This window comes from Rhea americana, unplaced genomic scaffold (assembly GCF_003343005.1).
Source record: "Rhea americana isolate MKP2758 unplaced genomic scaffold, rheAme1 scaffold_117, whole genome shotgun sequence".
Lineage (NCBI taxonomy): Eukaryota > Metazoa > Chordata > Aves > Rheiformes > Rheidae > Rhea > Rhea americana.
The window spans coordinates 2,546,618-2,558,698 of record NW_028185228.1 but is presented as its reverse complement, the minus strand read 5'-3'; the positions used below and the strand labels follow the sequence as shown (position 1 = coordinate 2,558,698).

Below are 12,081 nucleotides of genomic sequence, written 5' to 3'. Positions count from 1 at the left end.
AAAAAAAAAAAAAAAAAAAAAAAACAGACTGAAATGTCAGCCAGACTACTTCCAAGTTCAAAGTGATATTTCTGAAAGTGATCAAATCAAAAGAAAAAAAGAAAAAAAGAAAACCACACACAAAATCTGTAACCATGTATACAAGGCACTCTCCTCACTCACTGTCTCAAAGACACCCAAATAGAAATCTCTTATACCGAGATGCATTTTTTTAATATACAGAGGAGAATCAAAAGTCTCAAACCCTGACATGTAAAGTACCATGAAAAATAGTTAAAAAAAAATTAATAATCTTATGAGCAGCCAGAGAGTTTCATGGAGCATGAACAGCAKGTTCCCTGTTTGCAGTCTTGCTTACTGAGCCATGAGTTTGAATTTGCTTGAACCCAACATAATGCACRCAAGTTACAAAACAGTGATAAATCACAGTGAGATCCATCTATTGATTTCCTTGTCATGTACCTGCCAGACATGGTATAAAAAGTTGCTCTCAGTCAGAACTGTCCATAATCACTCAACAGCCTGGATATAACATAAGCCTACAAGTCACAGGCTTCACATAAAGCTTTCAATAACCGCCATAACCTTTCACCAAGACTACAGTCTTTCCCAAGTAGCCCTTCAGCTGAGGCTGTCCGTTATTTTGCAGTGTTCAAGCTACACATGCTGACAAAAAGAACTGTGTCTCACAAATATGCCATCTCTTCATCATTTCTCAAGATGCATTTAATATGCAGCAAATCAAGCAGAATCTACACTTCCCTTGATGAAGCCTCTTACAAGTAAATCCTTTGCAAATTCCTGTTCTTTCTTTCTCCCCTTTACTTTGTCAGAATTCCTTCCCCAAACCTTATACCTTGCCTTGCTTATTCATCTTGGTTAGGGGAAAGATGTGCTGCAACTGGCTTGGTACTCAGATGCTAAAAGACTGACCAGTGAGCTCACGATGAATGACAGCCCAACTTACTACAGTACAGCCTCTTGCAACAATCCTTGTGTACTACTGTTAATCTGTATCTTTCTCTTCCACCAGGGTGCCAGATGTCCTAACACTTGGAGGACCTTGAAGGCTTCTATTCCTTCTCAGCGTTCACTGGAGTTGGCCAGCCAGGAGAAAGTTATTGGGAAAAAAGGAACACACAGACAGCATAACTGTAAAGACTTTACAAAGGCACAGGACTGTTCCAGGTCAACTGTTACCGTGACTGACAGCAGAACAGGTCAGTCATAGAAGTCTTAAAATAAACACTATTAAAGGAAGCTCTTAAAAAAAATATCAGATTGAGAAAATCACAATATTTTACATTAAAAAGATAAYGCACCAGGCAGTACATTTTGTCCCTCACACTTAACCTGGACATCTGGATTACAGTTGACTTGTCAAGCCACATCTTTTCACCTAAAGAAGTTGTCACTCAAGAACACACACAGCCCTTTGCTAATCAACGCATTAGAGAACAGCATTCATTAAAAAAAAAAAAAAAAAAAAAAGGTACATGGAAAAGCATCTATATACCTCTACAGAAACCAATGGCCACAGAAGATTCTCACTTCCATGTTAGACATCATGATTTATGGGGGGGAGGGGTAGTAATTCCTTTCTGGTAGCTTTGCACTCTTCCAAAAACACAGGAAATTCATCATGAAAAACTGAAAATGCCATTCCCAAAGCTATTCTTTGTGAGTCCCAACCAGTTCTTTGTAAGAGACATTTTAACTGCTGTTTATGATGTTTTTAAAGCATCTGCTTATTCTGAGACATAGGGAAATACAGAATTCATAGTATTACCTGAAGACAGACATTAGTAACATCCTTGTATAGTCTCCTTACTCAAAACCACAACTCTACAAGGGCAGGCCTTCAGAAGTGGTTCTTTCTTGACCTGGACAGGTGTGTTTGAGTTTTAAATCACTGGTAATTCGCATAGCAGACTAGGTAACGATTTAACTCCAGGCCCTCCTACATTCACACCCAAATTTAAAGACCAAATGGTTATACTAATTCAGCCAGGTATCACAAGGACTACTCTTGCAGCAATCATGAAAATCTAGACACAACACAGAAAAGACTTTGGCTGTGGTAGTGTCAAACCAAAGTATGGACGAAACAGCTCTGAGGTTTCCRGCACACTGTTCCCACAGGTAAGGTAACCTCAGCCACGACGTGACAGTGCCATGGAGTCACCTGCCTGAGGGCMACCTTCAGCTGTGCAGGACTAATCTCAGGCACAGGAAAAAGAGGCTGACACGCCAGCTGTCACTCCCAGAGGCACAGCGCGGAGCACGCAGCCCCAGAGGCAGGGATGCCGGGCCGGGCCGGGGGCGAGAAGCACTTACAGGAGTTGAGCTGCCTCACGAAGCTCGCCATGTTGTTGTGCTTGAAGTGCTTGGGGAGGATCTTCTTGGCGAAGCTCTCCTCATCCAGCACGTTGAAACTCTGCCCGTCCTACGAGAGGGACGACACGGCCGAGCCCTCATCACCTCAGGGAGCCGCCGCAGCAGCGCGGCGGCGGCGCCAACGGTCGCCGCGGGCGGCGAACGCCGCGCCTCACCGAGCCGCCCCGGGCCCCGGCCGCCGCCGCCGCCCGCCGGGTTCCCCCCCGCACTCACTGCGCTCCAACAGATGAACTCATTGGTTTGGGGATCCTCCACGAGCGCCCAGACCTTGCTGAGGAACTGGGGCACGGCCGCCGCCCCGCCGCCGCGGCCGCCCGGCTTCATGCCGCGGCCGCCGCCCGCTCCGCCGCACGCGACCGTTCCCCGGCGGCCTCCCGCACCATAGACGCGAGGGCGAACTGGAGGGTAGAGCGCCGCCGGCGACGAGAGGAAGTAACGCGAGACGCGGAGAGGAARTCAGACATACCGGACGAGGGCGGAACTGCCGTGGCACCCGCATCTTCTCTCATTCCCGAGGGAGGGGGCGGCTGTTGCCCCTAACCGAGATGGCGCCGCGGTAGCTTGTGCGGCCGCGTGCTGCCTCATTTCTCTGTACATCTGTGAGCGTTTCCCCCAGTCCYTGCTTGCTCGCAGGTCCATGAAATTGCTGCAATTTCCTTAGTTTCCTGTTTCTTTAAAGAAGTCCTTACTGTTGCCCGCTTCCTCCTCCCCCTCGGCCGTCTGTTTTATCTGGTACATTTATCCTTCTTTATTCCTGTATGCTTTCTGCGGCCAATTGCTTAAGAGTATTGCTCTGAATTTATCCCCTACTGCCCTTTCCCTTTCTGTCTGTCCACATGTGGGGCTTGCGTCACTCTTACGTCGTCAGCATATGAATGGCCATAAGCATGTATGTGATCACTTCATGGTAAAAATGAGGAAAGGAAAATCCCACAGAGAGTCCCGAATAGTGCAGCTCTCTTCTTCAAGGGGCCAGCACTACCTGGGCTATAAGGTTGCTATGATGTCCCAGCTTGTGTTTGGGGGTGCTGCGCCTGATAGAAGAGTTTCAGGGTTGATGATACAGATGCATGGTGAAAAATAAATAAATAAATAAATTTTCTCAGCCTATGTTGTTCCCAATAATGGACACAGAATTTTGGTCGTGTCACCTTTCAGCATCCTGCMGGGTAGTAAAGCTGGCAAAGTTATTTGTCAAGGTTGTGTTAAGAATTAAACACTTGTGAATGATGCTATGAAAGACAACATGCTAAGCCAAGAGCTACATAATCTAACCAGTAGAAAACTGTGTGTTAAATGCCACTATTTTCTTGATTTAAAACACTTATGTGGCAGATTAAACCATCTCAGTATAATGATCAGGACTTGCAGTCTTTATTTTGGAAATAAGGATCCACTCTGTTCTGTTTTCACAGAGCACAGCTTGGTGGATGTGATGAGGATGATGATGAAGGAGAAGAGAGTAGTGTATTGTTTTCTTTGTCCTCTCCCTGCTTCATCATGTGCACTCACACATATGGAGTGGTCTCCTTTACTTAAAATGGCAGCTTGTATTATTCCATTTCACAACTGCAGAGACCACCAGACTGTAGAATATTTGGGGAAGGAAGTTTCTCTTCTGTGAAAATTACTCCACTTTGCATGGACTAATTCAATATCAACAGGGCCAAGAAAAACAGAGGATGACTCTAATGGATGGACAGAGGAAGACCTGAGTTGCAGTCTTAGCCCTAAGAACAGTATAAAAACGTAAATTAAACATTTCAGTTGTACATATGGAAAATAGCTCAAAATGAAGATGGTGAGACACTGGGGCAGATTATGCAGAAACATTGTGGAATCTCTGCCTATGGAGATATTCAAAACTCAGCTGGACATAGCCCTGAGTAATCTGCTCTGACTTTGAAGATGGCCCTGCTCTGAGCAGAAGGTTGAACTGGATGACCTCCATGATTCTATGAATTAATTTTCTCAGTATCAGGAATTCTGCTTTCACATTCCCACCTTTAGTTAAATAAAATGTATATTCTCCATATTGCTAGACTTTTTGAGTTAATTGGGGCATGCAGAATCATGTTCCACCTTCTTCAGCCTCCAAACTATGGTTTTGTACAAAGGGACAGCTTCTAAGGTAAGTTCTTCGATGAAAAATAACCAACCAACCTGGAACTTGGACAAAATATTTAACTATCTAATGTATCCTTTCTTGCTTCAGTCAATTCAGGTAAACACCAGCACAAGAAGGCAGGACCAGGCTCAGAATGAGCAATACCTGTCATCTTGTGTAACTGTAAAGAAGCATTCATGTGTCAAAAAGGATACACAGTAGACTCTAACTATGTATAAATATCTGCTAGAAAGAGTAAGGTAGCAAGGAAAAAGAAAATGACACTGGTAGCAGTTAGATCATACATGTAATGGAAGGGTTTATACCTAATCTAATGTTGGGGTGTTGTATGAGAGAGAAAAACAACTAGCGTATTTTCACGCTAATGCAAAGGACTAGGAATTATTGTTGTAGATTATGAAGCTGGATCTTCTAGAAATAAAATGGTAGAATAGCAATAATCTTGGATCACAAAACATCAACTGAAAATCATTTGCTGTTCAAGGAAGTCAGAAATAAAGACGGCATGATGGTGAGATTCTACTGAATACTGAATAGATGGCAGACTTGAAAGAGGTGAAGGAATAGAGTTGATTCAAATTCATTTTGTAGAAAAATTTTAGAAAAGACTATTAAGACACAGCAATCAGTATAAGTTGAGTCTGATTTGGTTAGGAGTGTTTTGAGTACTTGCTATTAGCAAGATAAATTCTGTGAAATACTTCGTCACAATGCCTGAATTTCATTTCCCAGGTACAAGTTGAAGAACAAATTATTTATTAGTAACAGTGGGACACAGTTACTGCTAAGTGTGAAAGTTAGCAGAGTTCTTCACTGAAGAGTCTCTGGTCCAACAAAATAGTATATTTTATTAAAGTAGATTGTAATAAGCAGTTAGGACACTATAAAAGAGCTGAATACAGCAGCTGTAAAGTTACTCAGTTTAAATAAAACATAAAAAGAGAAGTATTTAGGATCTTGTCTTCAAAAGGGTACATTTTGAGAAAGGTAGGAGACTGTTCAAAGTTTAGCTGTAAACCTGTTAGTCATCTGCTAATGACATTTCTGATTAAATGAGTTTGGAATTCTGTGATACTGTGGAAGGGTTTTCAMGAGAACATAGGATTGAAATACTATGTAAGAAAAACTATACAGCCTTGAAAAGTGAGATGATAGAAATGAGGAGAAAGTAATAATACAAAATTCAAGCTCATGTACTGAGAGATCAGCTAAAAACTTTCCTGTAATATTTGAGATCATCTGTAGGAGGTGAAGGACCTAGATATACTAGACAAGCACAGRACTTGAGTCACTGACGTGATATGAGACAAGAAAAAGATGCAATCAGACAGGATATTTCTGAGGCTTCAAGAGATATTGATGCTGGTTATAGAAGGGAATATTCTCAAGGGAATGAGCTTGTTTTGTAGACAGCTCTCATGAGCTGTGTTCAAAATCAGGTGTACTAAGGTTACAATTTTAATAGGAATTTATTGATTTGTTTACAAATAATAAAAATGAGTTAATTTTACCATTTGTGCTGTCTTTGCATTCTTTCATTGCTGAGGATATTTCGTCTGTTTCAGTAATGTGAGAAATAAACTTTTTGATTTTCTTATCTTCTTTCTTTCTTCTCATGTTGGATGAAGACATTGGAGTGTAATCTTATTTAAGAAATATCCCCCAAAACCTTAAGCTAAGGAGAAGCTCTTTGAACTAAGGAGGTATAACATACAGACATTTTCAAATCAAATCTTTCTCCATAAAATGTAAGTATGATTTTAATGTATGCCTCTAGGTGGTGCTAATGTTATTTCAGTGGTCAAAATCACAATTTTAAGAAACATTTCAAATAGCAGTGAAAGTATTTTGTGCACAGGTTTGGAATCCTGGTAGTCACATTTATTCAGCAGACCTCATGCTGATGATCTGCAAATGAGAAGAATTCACACACTTAATTTCTGGTAAATGAATCACCCTATGTCTATGTTCAAATAACATTTAAAGGTCTTGTTCAAACCCGCAGAAGCTAATCATTCCAGAAATGGGTTTGAAAGATCATCTTTAAGCAAGTGTTTGATCGAAGAGTTGTGGCGTGTTGGATATTAGTTTACTCACTACTTGGAGCATCATCTTACACAACTACTAATATAATGACTGAGCTATATTTATAACATTACAGCTTGTAATTTTTACTTTACCTGTATGTAGCATATTCTAATTCTCATAGGATCCRTAACACTAGGGTCATAGTTCTGTTTACCAATAATTCTCTTTATGAAAGGAATTATAAGCTTTTAGCTGAGTATTTTGGTGAGAAAACAATGCAAAACTTTCTGCTGGAAGAGTTTTTTATATAGTTTGCAGAAAATGAACTGGCATTATTTTATGCTCACTATAAAACAGTATCTGTTATTTGATATTAAATAAAAAATGATTATTCATCTAGGCATGTACTGCACGTAAGACTTTGGACTGCAGTGTAAGATTGCTACATAATCTAGAATGTGTTTTTTTCTTCCTGCCTCGTTCATACATACTTTGTTTGGCAGCCTAGGCTGCTTGGCATTCTGGTGCTTTCTAACTTTCAGATACAGAAAAGTTGAAATTCACTTCTGTATCATTGTTGTTGACTGATAATTTTCTTTTCAGCATTGTAACGTCCAGTTGAGGCTCAGCTCTGAAGCAGGTTTTCCTGCAGTTCATCTGATATCCTTATTAAATTAAAAGGAAGTATATTCAAAGCAATGGCATATTTGTGAGATAATAGGTGGGCTGCACAGCCTTATGAGAACAGAGGTGGCTAGGTGGTAAAGACRGGCCTTAAACTTGCCACATATAGCATCCTAGGAAGCAGTTTGTCCACTGTACTCTGCCTGGTTTGGTGCAGTAGGGCTGGCTGGAGTAGGATAGGCGGCAGGATGAGTGGACAGCCCTGCTTCTGTCCCCTGGCACCCAAACGTCAGACCACTGGCATGTCACTGCTGGCTGGCTCGCTCATCTCTCTCTAGGGACCCTCCTGCCAGGGTCACTCTGTGCAAAGGACCCTGCACTAGAGCAGCTGGCTGAGGAGACTTTCCCTGAGGCTGAAGCTGGAGCAATGGGTCAGAAGGTATTGTGGGAATGTGGGTAGCAAGGACAGATTGTGAATCTGCTCTTGCCTGGGCATGGATTTTAGGTGTGGTGCTTTGCTACATCTGGTTTAGGTCAGGGTGAACACCAAGAGAGCTTCACCTTCTGGGACTTGAAGATACAGTGATGGCAGGGAAAATCTTGATTTCACTGAGGTCAGTGGTAAAACCCCACAAATTTCTCTAAGTTTAATCAGATTATTTGATAAGGGGTAGGCAAATTTGCAGAGCTAGTAGTTGCATGTTGAAGTCTTTGTATTGCTAAAAACTACAGCTACATACAAAGAGAGCTGATGGCAGGTCTGGGAATATTTCTCCGGAAGAGGATGAGGTATTTCTCTGAGTCCCACTATGGGATGGGTCCAGACTAGGCATGCAGTTGGGTTCTAAGGTCATCAGCATTGGCCACTCCTGCAGTAATGTTTGTCTCAGCTCCTTCAACAGCAGATAATTCTTATAATTTCATGAATATGGAACAGACAATAAAAGGAAATTATAACTGATAAATATTTCATTGCTCTCGGGGAGGGGGGGGCTCAATTATTTAAACTTCTTTTTTTGCCTTTCTTGATTTATTTTTCAGGGTTTCTAAAGTACATTATCCTAGGGCATCCAGGCTGAAATCCATAAAACATTTGTCATACATTAGGAATCTCTCCTGATTTAGGTGTTGTGCACTGTAGGAATGACAATAAGACTTGGGGACAAAGAGTGCCCTGTAGGATTGATCCTTTAAGTACAAGGCAACACAGACATGTGCAATCAGCATGGGTCTTTGTGTGGTGATCTAACCACATAGGTAATACAAATTACTCACTGCTTATGGGTAATTAACCTGCTAATTATTCACAAAACGTCTTGCTCTGTGGTGGTTTCATAAGCTGACAGGAATCACCCAAGCTGAAAGAAACTTCTAAGAATTCTTTTTACTGTTGCCTCACTTTATGTCAAATCACATCTTATCTCAGAACAACATTTTTGTATATACAATGAGGTAATAGCGAAAAAAGAAACTCCTTCGTTCCAAGTGAATGCCAGCTGTCACTTCAAGTAACCAGAGATACCTGTCCATGTGAGGGATAAGGAGTACAAAGAGTATGCCGTTGAAGACCATGTACCTGTTCCTGGTTCAAGTTTTAGTACTGGGGTAAATTTTAGGTGAGATCTAAAGCTTAGATTCTGATGCTTTCCAGTTTTATGCCTTTTTTTCCAAAAATAAGGAAGTTTCTTAATGCTTGTGTTTTCACAAGTTATCTGATTTCATATTTTTCTCATAATGTTCTAGAAAGAGTAAGCTGTATTGTTTGTATCAATTCATTCTTGGTACACATAGGTGCAAAAAAATGATGCAAAAAATGATACCAAAGAAAACATATATAATACTGCTTGAATCTTCTACAATAGTGATGAAGAAAAGTATATAGCTACACCAAATATTGCAAGCTACACCATGTCCCTGGAGGCTAGGGTCCTTAAGCTACGAAGATGATGAGAGGGCTGGAGCACCTCCCCTATGAGGAACGGCTACGAGAGCTGGGCCTCTTCAGCCTGGGGAAGAGAAGACTGAGGGGGGATCTGATCAATGTGTACAAGTACCTGAAGGGAGGGTGTCAAGGGGATGGGGACAAACTCTTTTCAGTTGTCCCGTGCAACAGGACAAGAGGCAATGGGCAAAAACTGAAGCACAGGAAGTTCTGCCTGACTGTGAGGGGGAATTTCTTCCCTGTGAGAGTGACAGAGCCCTGGCACAGGTTGCCCAGAGAGGTTGTGGAGTCTCCTTGTCTGGAGATCTTCAAGGCCTGCCTGGATGCAACCCTGTCTAACATGCTGTACGTGACCGTGCTGAGCAGGGGGGTTGGACCAGATGATCTCCAGAGGTCCCTTCCAACCTTACTGATTCTGTGATTCTATGGCTTTCTGGGCAGTCTGGTCCTGTTTTCTTAGAACTTCACACCATGGTGGAGAGAGCAGCTCACAGTAATGCTGGGCTTGCTGGGACTTCATTCTTCCCCTTCATCCCTAAAGGAGCTAGGTTTCTCTCCCTCTGCACCATCCCCCTTGTCCTGCCTGCTGGAGTATGAGCACTTGCAACAAGGCCACCCTATAGCTGTTCTATGGTGTAGGACACCCTACCCCAGTAGACCCTATTCCATATTTTCTCAAAATCAGTACCTTTTCTCCCCTCACTGATCCCATACACAGCAGACTTTCTCTAGCCCTGTTCTAGTATTTTAGTAGAAAGAAGGAATAGCATTGTCAGGCAGGAAAAGGAAAGAGAACACAGTCCATCTCCAGTCACAGAGATCAGGCTTCCTCAAGATGTACGGCGTACACCTATGCCATACCAAATGGACTTTTAGTAATGGACTTTTCAGTCTGCCCTGACAACATATTTATTTGCTCCATTGTATTGTTATTTTTTGCATCTCCTTAATGTCTCATCTGATTCTTTGTTATGTAAACCTTTTGCTATTTATTATATTCACTGAGAACTTCCATAAGGTCATGGTTGTTTTCACTGTGGCATCTTATTTAGGTGTCATTTTCTGTAGTTGAGTATTAGTCCTCTCCTCTCCTCTGCTCTGCCCTCCTCCCCTCTAGTTCTCCCACCTTTTAATCATGAAATATATTTTATAGACTTCCACCTATTTTCATTGCTCTCCCCTAGCTTGTCATCAGWTTGTCAAAATTATTCCTTAAAGATCAAATAAATGTGGACACAGTATCCCGTTTGCTACTGATGCTGAATGCAATGAGGTGTTACATAATGAGTCTTGCAATTTAGATTCTTATTTATGTGTCCAGTCAGTAGTATGACACCTTTGACTCACGTTCAGCCTGTGATCTGTCGTACCTTCCACATCTGCTGCTCAGGAGAGAGCTAGCTTTTCCTGTTCTGGAATTTGTGAAATCGATTATTCCCACTGCATTATAGTAATTTAAACTTGTTCCTATTGAACAATATTCTATTTTTCTGATTTTTTTTCCAGTTTGTCAGGAACATTTTGAAATTTAACCTTTCCTCAGATATATTTGCAATCCTTTTAGCTTTATGCTACCTGCAAATGTAGTAAGCATATTCTTCATCAGCCAAAATACTGATGGTATTATTGAATAATATCAGAGGCAAGACAGAATTATGCAGAAACTCATTTGAAACATCTTTCTGTTCTGTATATTGCCTGAATAGGCAGGTAGATGTATTTCAATGGAGAGTTCAGCTATTTGGTACACACATTTTGTGATCCTTCTGAATAAAAGACATTTATAAATGATTAGAATGATTAAATTACTTAATGAAATTTTTTCCCCTTAAGTTACATTTTTTATGGGATATGAGTAGAAATTAAGCCAACAAACATAACATTTATTTTTTGATACACTTATCCCTTTTCAGAAAATAAATTGATACATAAAGGAAGAAGAATTTCTTGAGAGATTTTAAGCTGTGATTCTCCAAAAAACCTATGGGAACTGGAACCCCCTGAAATTCATTATGGGCTGTTTTGAAACTCCCACCTTTGGACTTATGAAATAGGATGCATAATTATCTCAAATATGTCATTACTTGAAAAATAATTGTGCTCTGAAAAGCAGCATTCTTTCTCTTAAATCACAAATTGGGAATATCTTTGAAGATTTCTAGATACTAAAATGGTACATGCACTCTAACTAAGCCATAGAGTAGCACAAAAGTGGCTTTCAAAAGGGGTTAATGGAGAATTGACAAAGCCTCATAAGATTTGTTGGTTCATATCCAACCAGTAATCCAAATATGAAATGGAACTGAATTTAACTCTCATTCTGATGTTATTATTCAATGAATATTTTTTTTGTTTTAGGCTATAGCATACTCTTTGGATTATGCATTCAAGTGAAGAAAGAATTTTTGCCAGTGAAAGGGCTAGATTATTCTTACTTACCTGTTCTTACTAGTTTTCAGCATTAAGAATGTAGATATTTTTAACAGAAATGTTAAGATTGGTACGATTGAGAATGTTTAGATGGGAAAATACCAGGAAAAAAAAGATGGGAAAAAAATAAAAAGAAGGGATAAAAGAATGGCATGTGTTGATGGCACCCAGATAGCAGCTTATCAAGATMACAGCACCTTCTCAAGACATCCGGTATGAGGAAAACAAAGGACAAGCTAGGATAAAGGTCAGACTACACAAAGAAGAGGAGTCAAAAGAACAATGAGGAAATCAGCAGTGTTGCCAAATGACTTATAGGGGTGGGACAGGATGAAGAAAGAGACAAATTATTACTGTCAAGTCCTACAGGGTACAAAAGGCACGTCAGAAAAACAGCATATGGTTGCCAGTTTAAGAAGTTAAATGATATGATGAATACTCAGTAGCTGGAGTCCCTTGTCCTCCTTGTCACTCAAGTAACCCTGGCCAGACTGCTTGGACACACATGTCTTGTTGTGACTATGAGCATGTT

The 12,081-nt window shown here is 40.8% G+C and overlaps 1 protein-coding gene across 3 annotated transcripts in view; it reads right to left on the bottom strand.

Moving 5' to 3' along the window:
* LOC146600757 (uncharacterized) overlaps positions 1-3,147 on the bottom strand; it is a 28,288-nt gene extending 25,141 nt beyond the window's left edge. Inside the window, exons 1-2 of one of the 3 annotated variants that reach the window (XM_085318676.1) lie at positions 2,864-3,147; positions 2,338-2,446 (exon numbers count right to left, since the gene is read on the bottom strand). In XM_085318676.1, the coding sequence (XP_085174802.1) occupies positions 2,338-2,446; positions 2,864-2,896 (142 nt within the window). In that variant the 5' untranslated portion in view covers positions 2,897-3,147. Of the gene's footprint in view, positions 1-1,789; positions 1,809-2,337; positions 2,447-2,863 lie in introns of those variants that run through there. The other 2 variants (XM_085318684.1, XM_085318691.1) reach the window with 2 other exon arrangements.
* Positions 3,148-12,081: the final 8,934 nt, after the last annotated feature.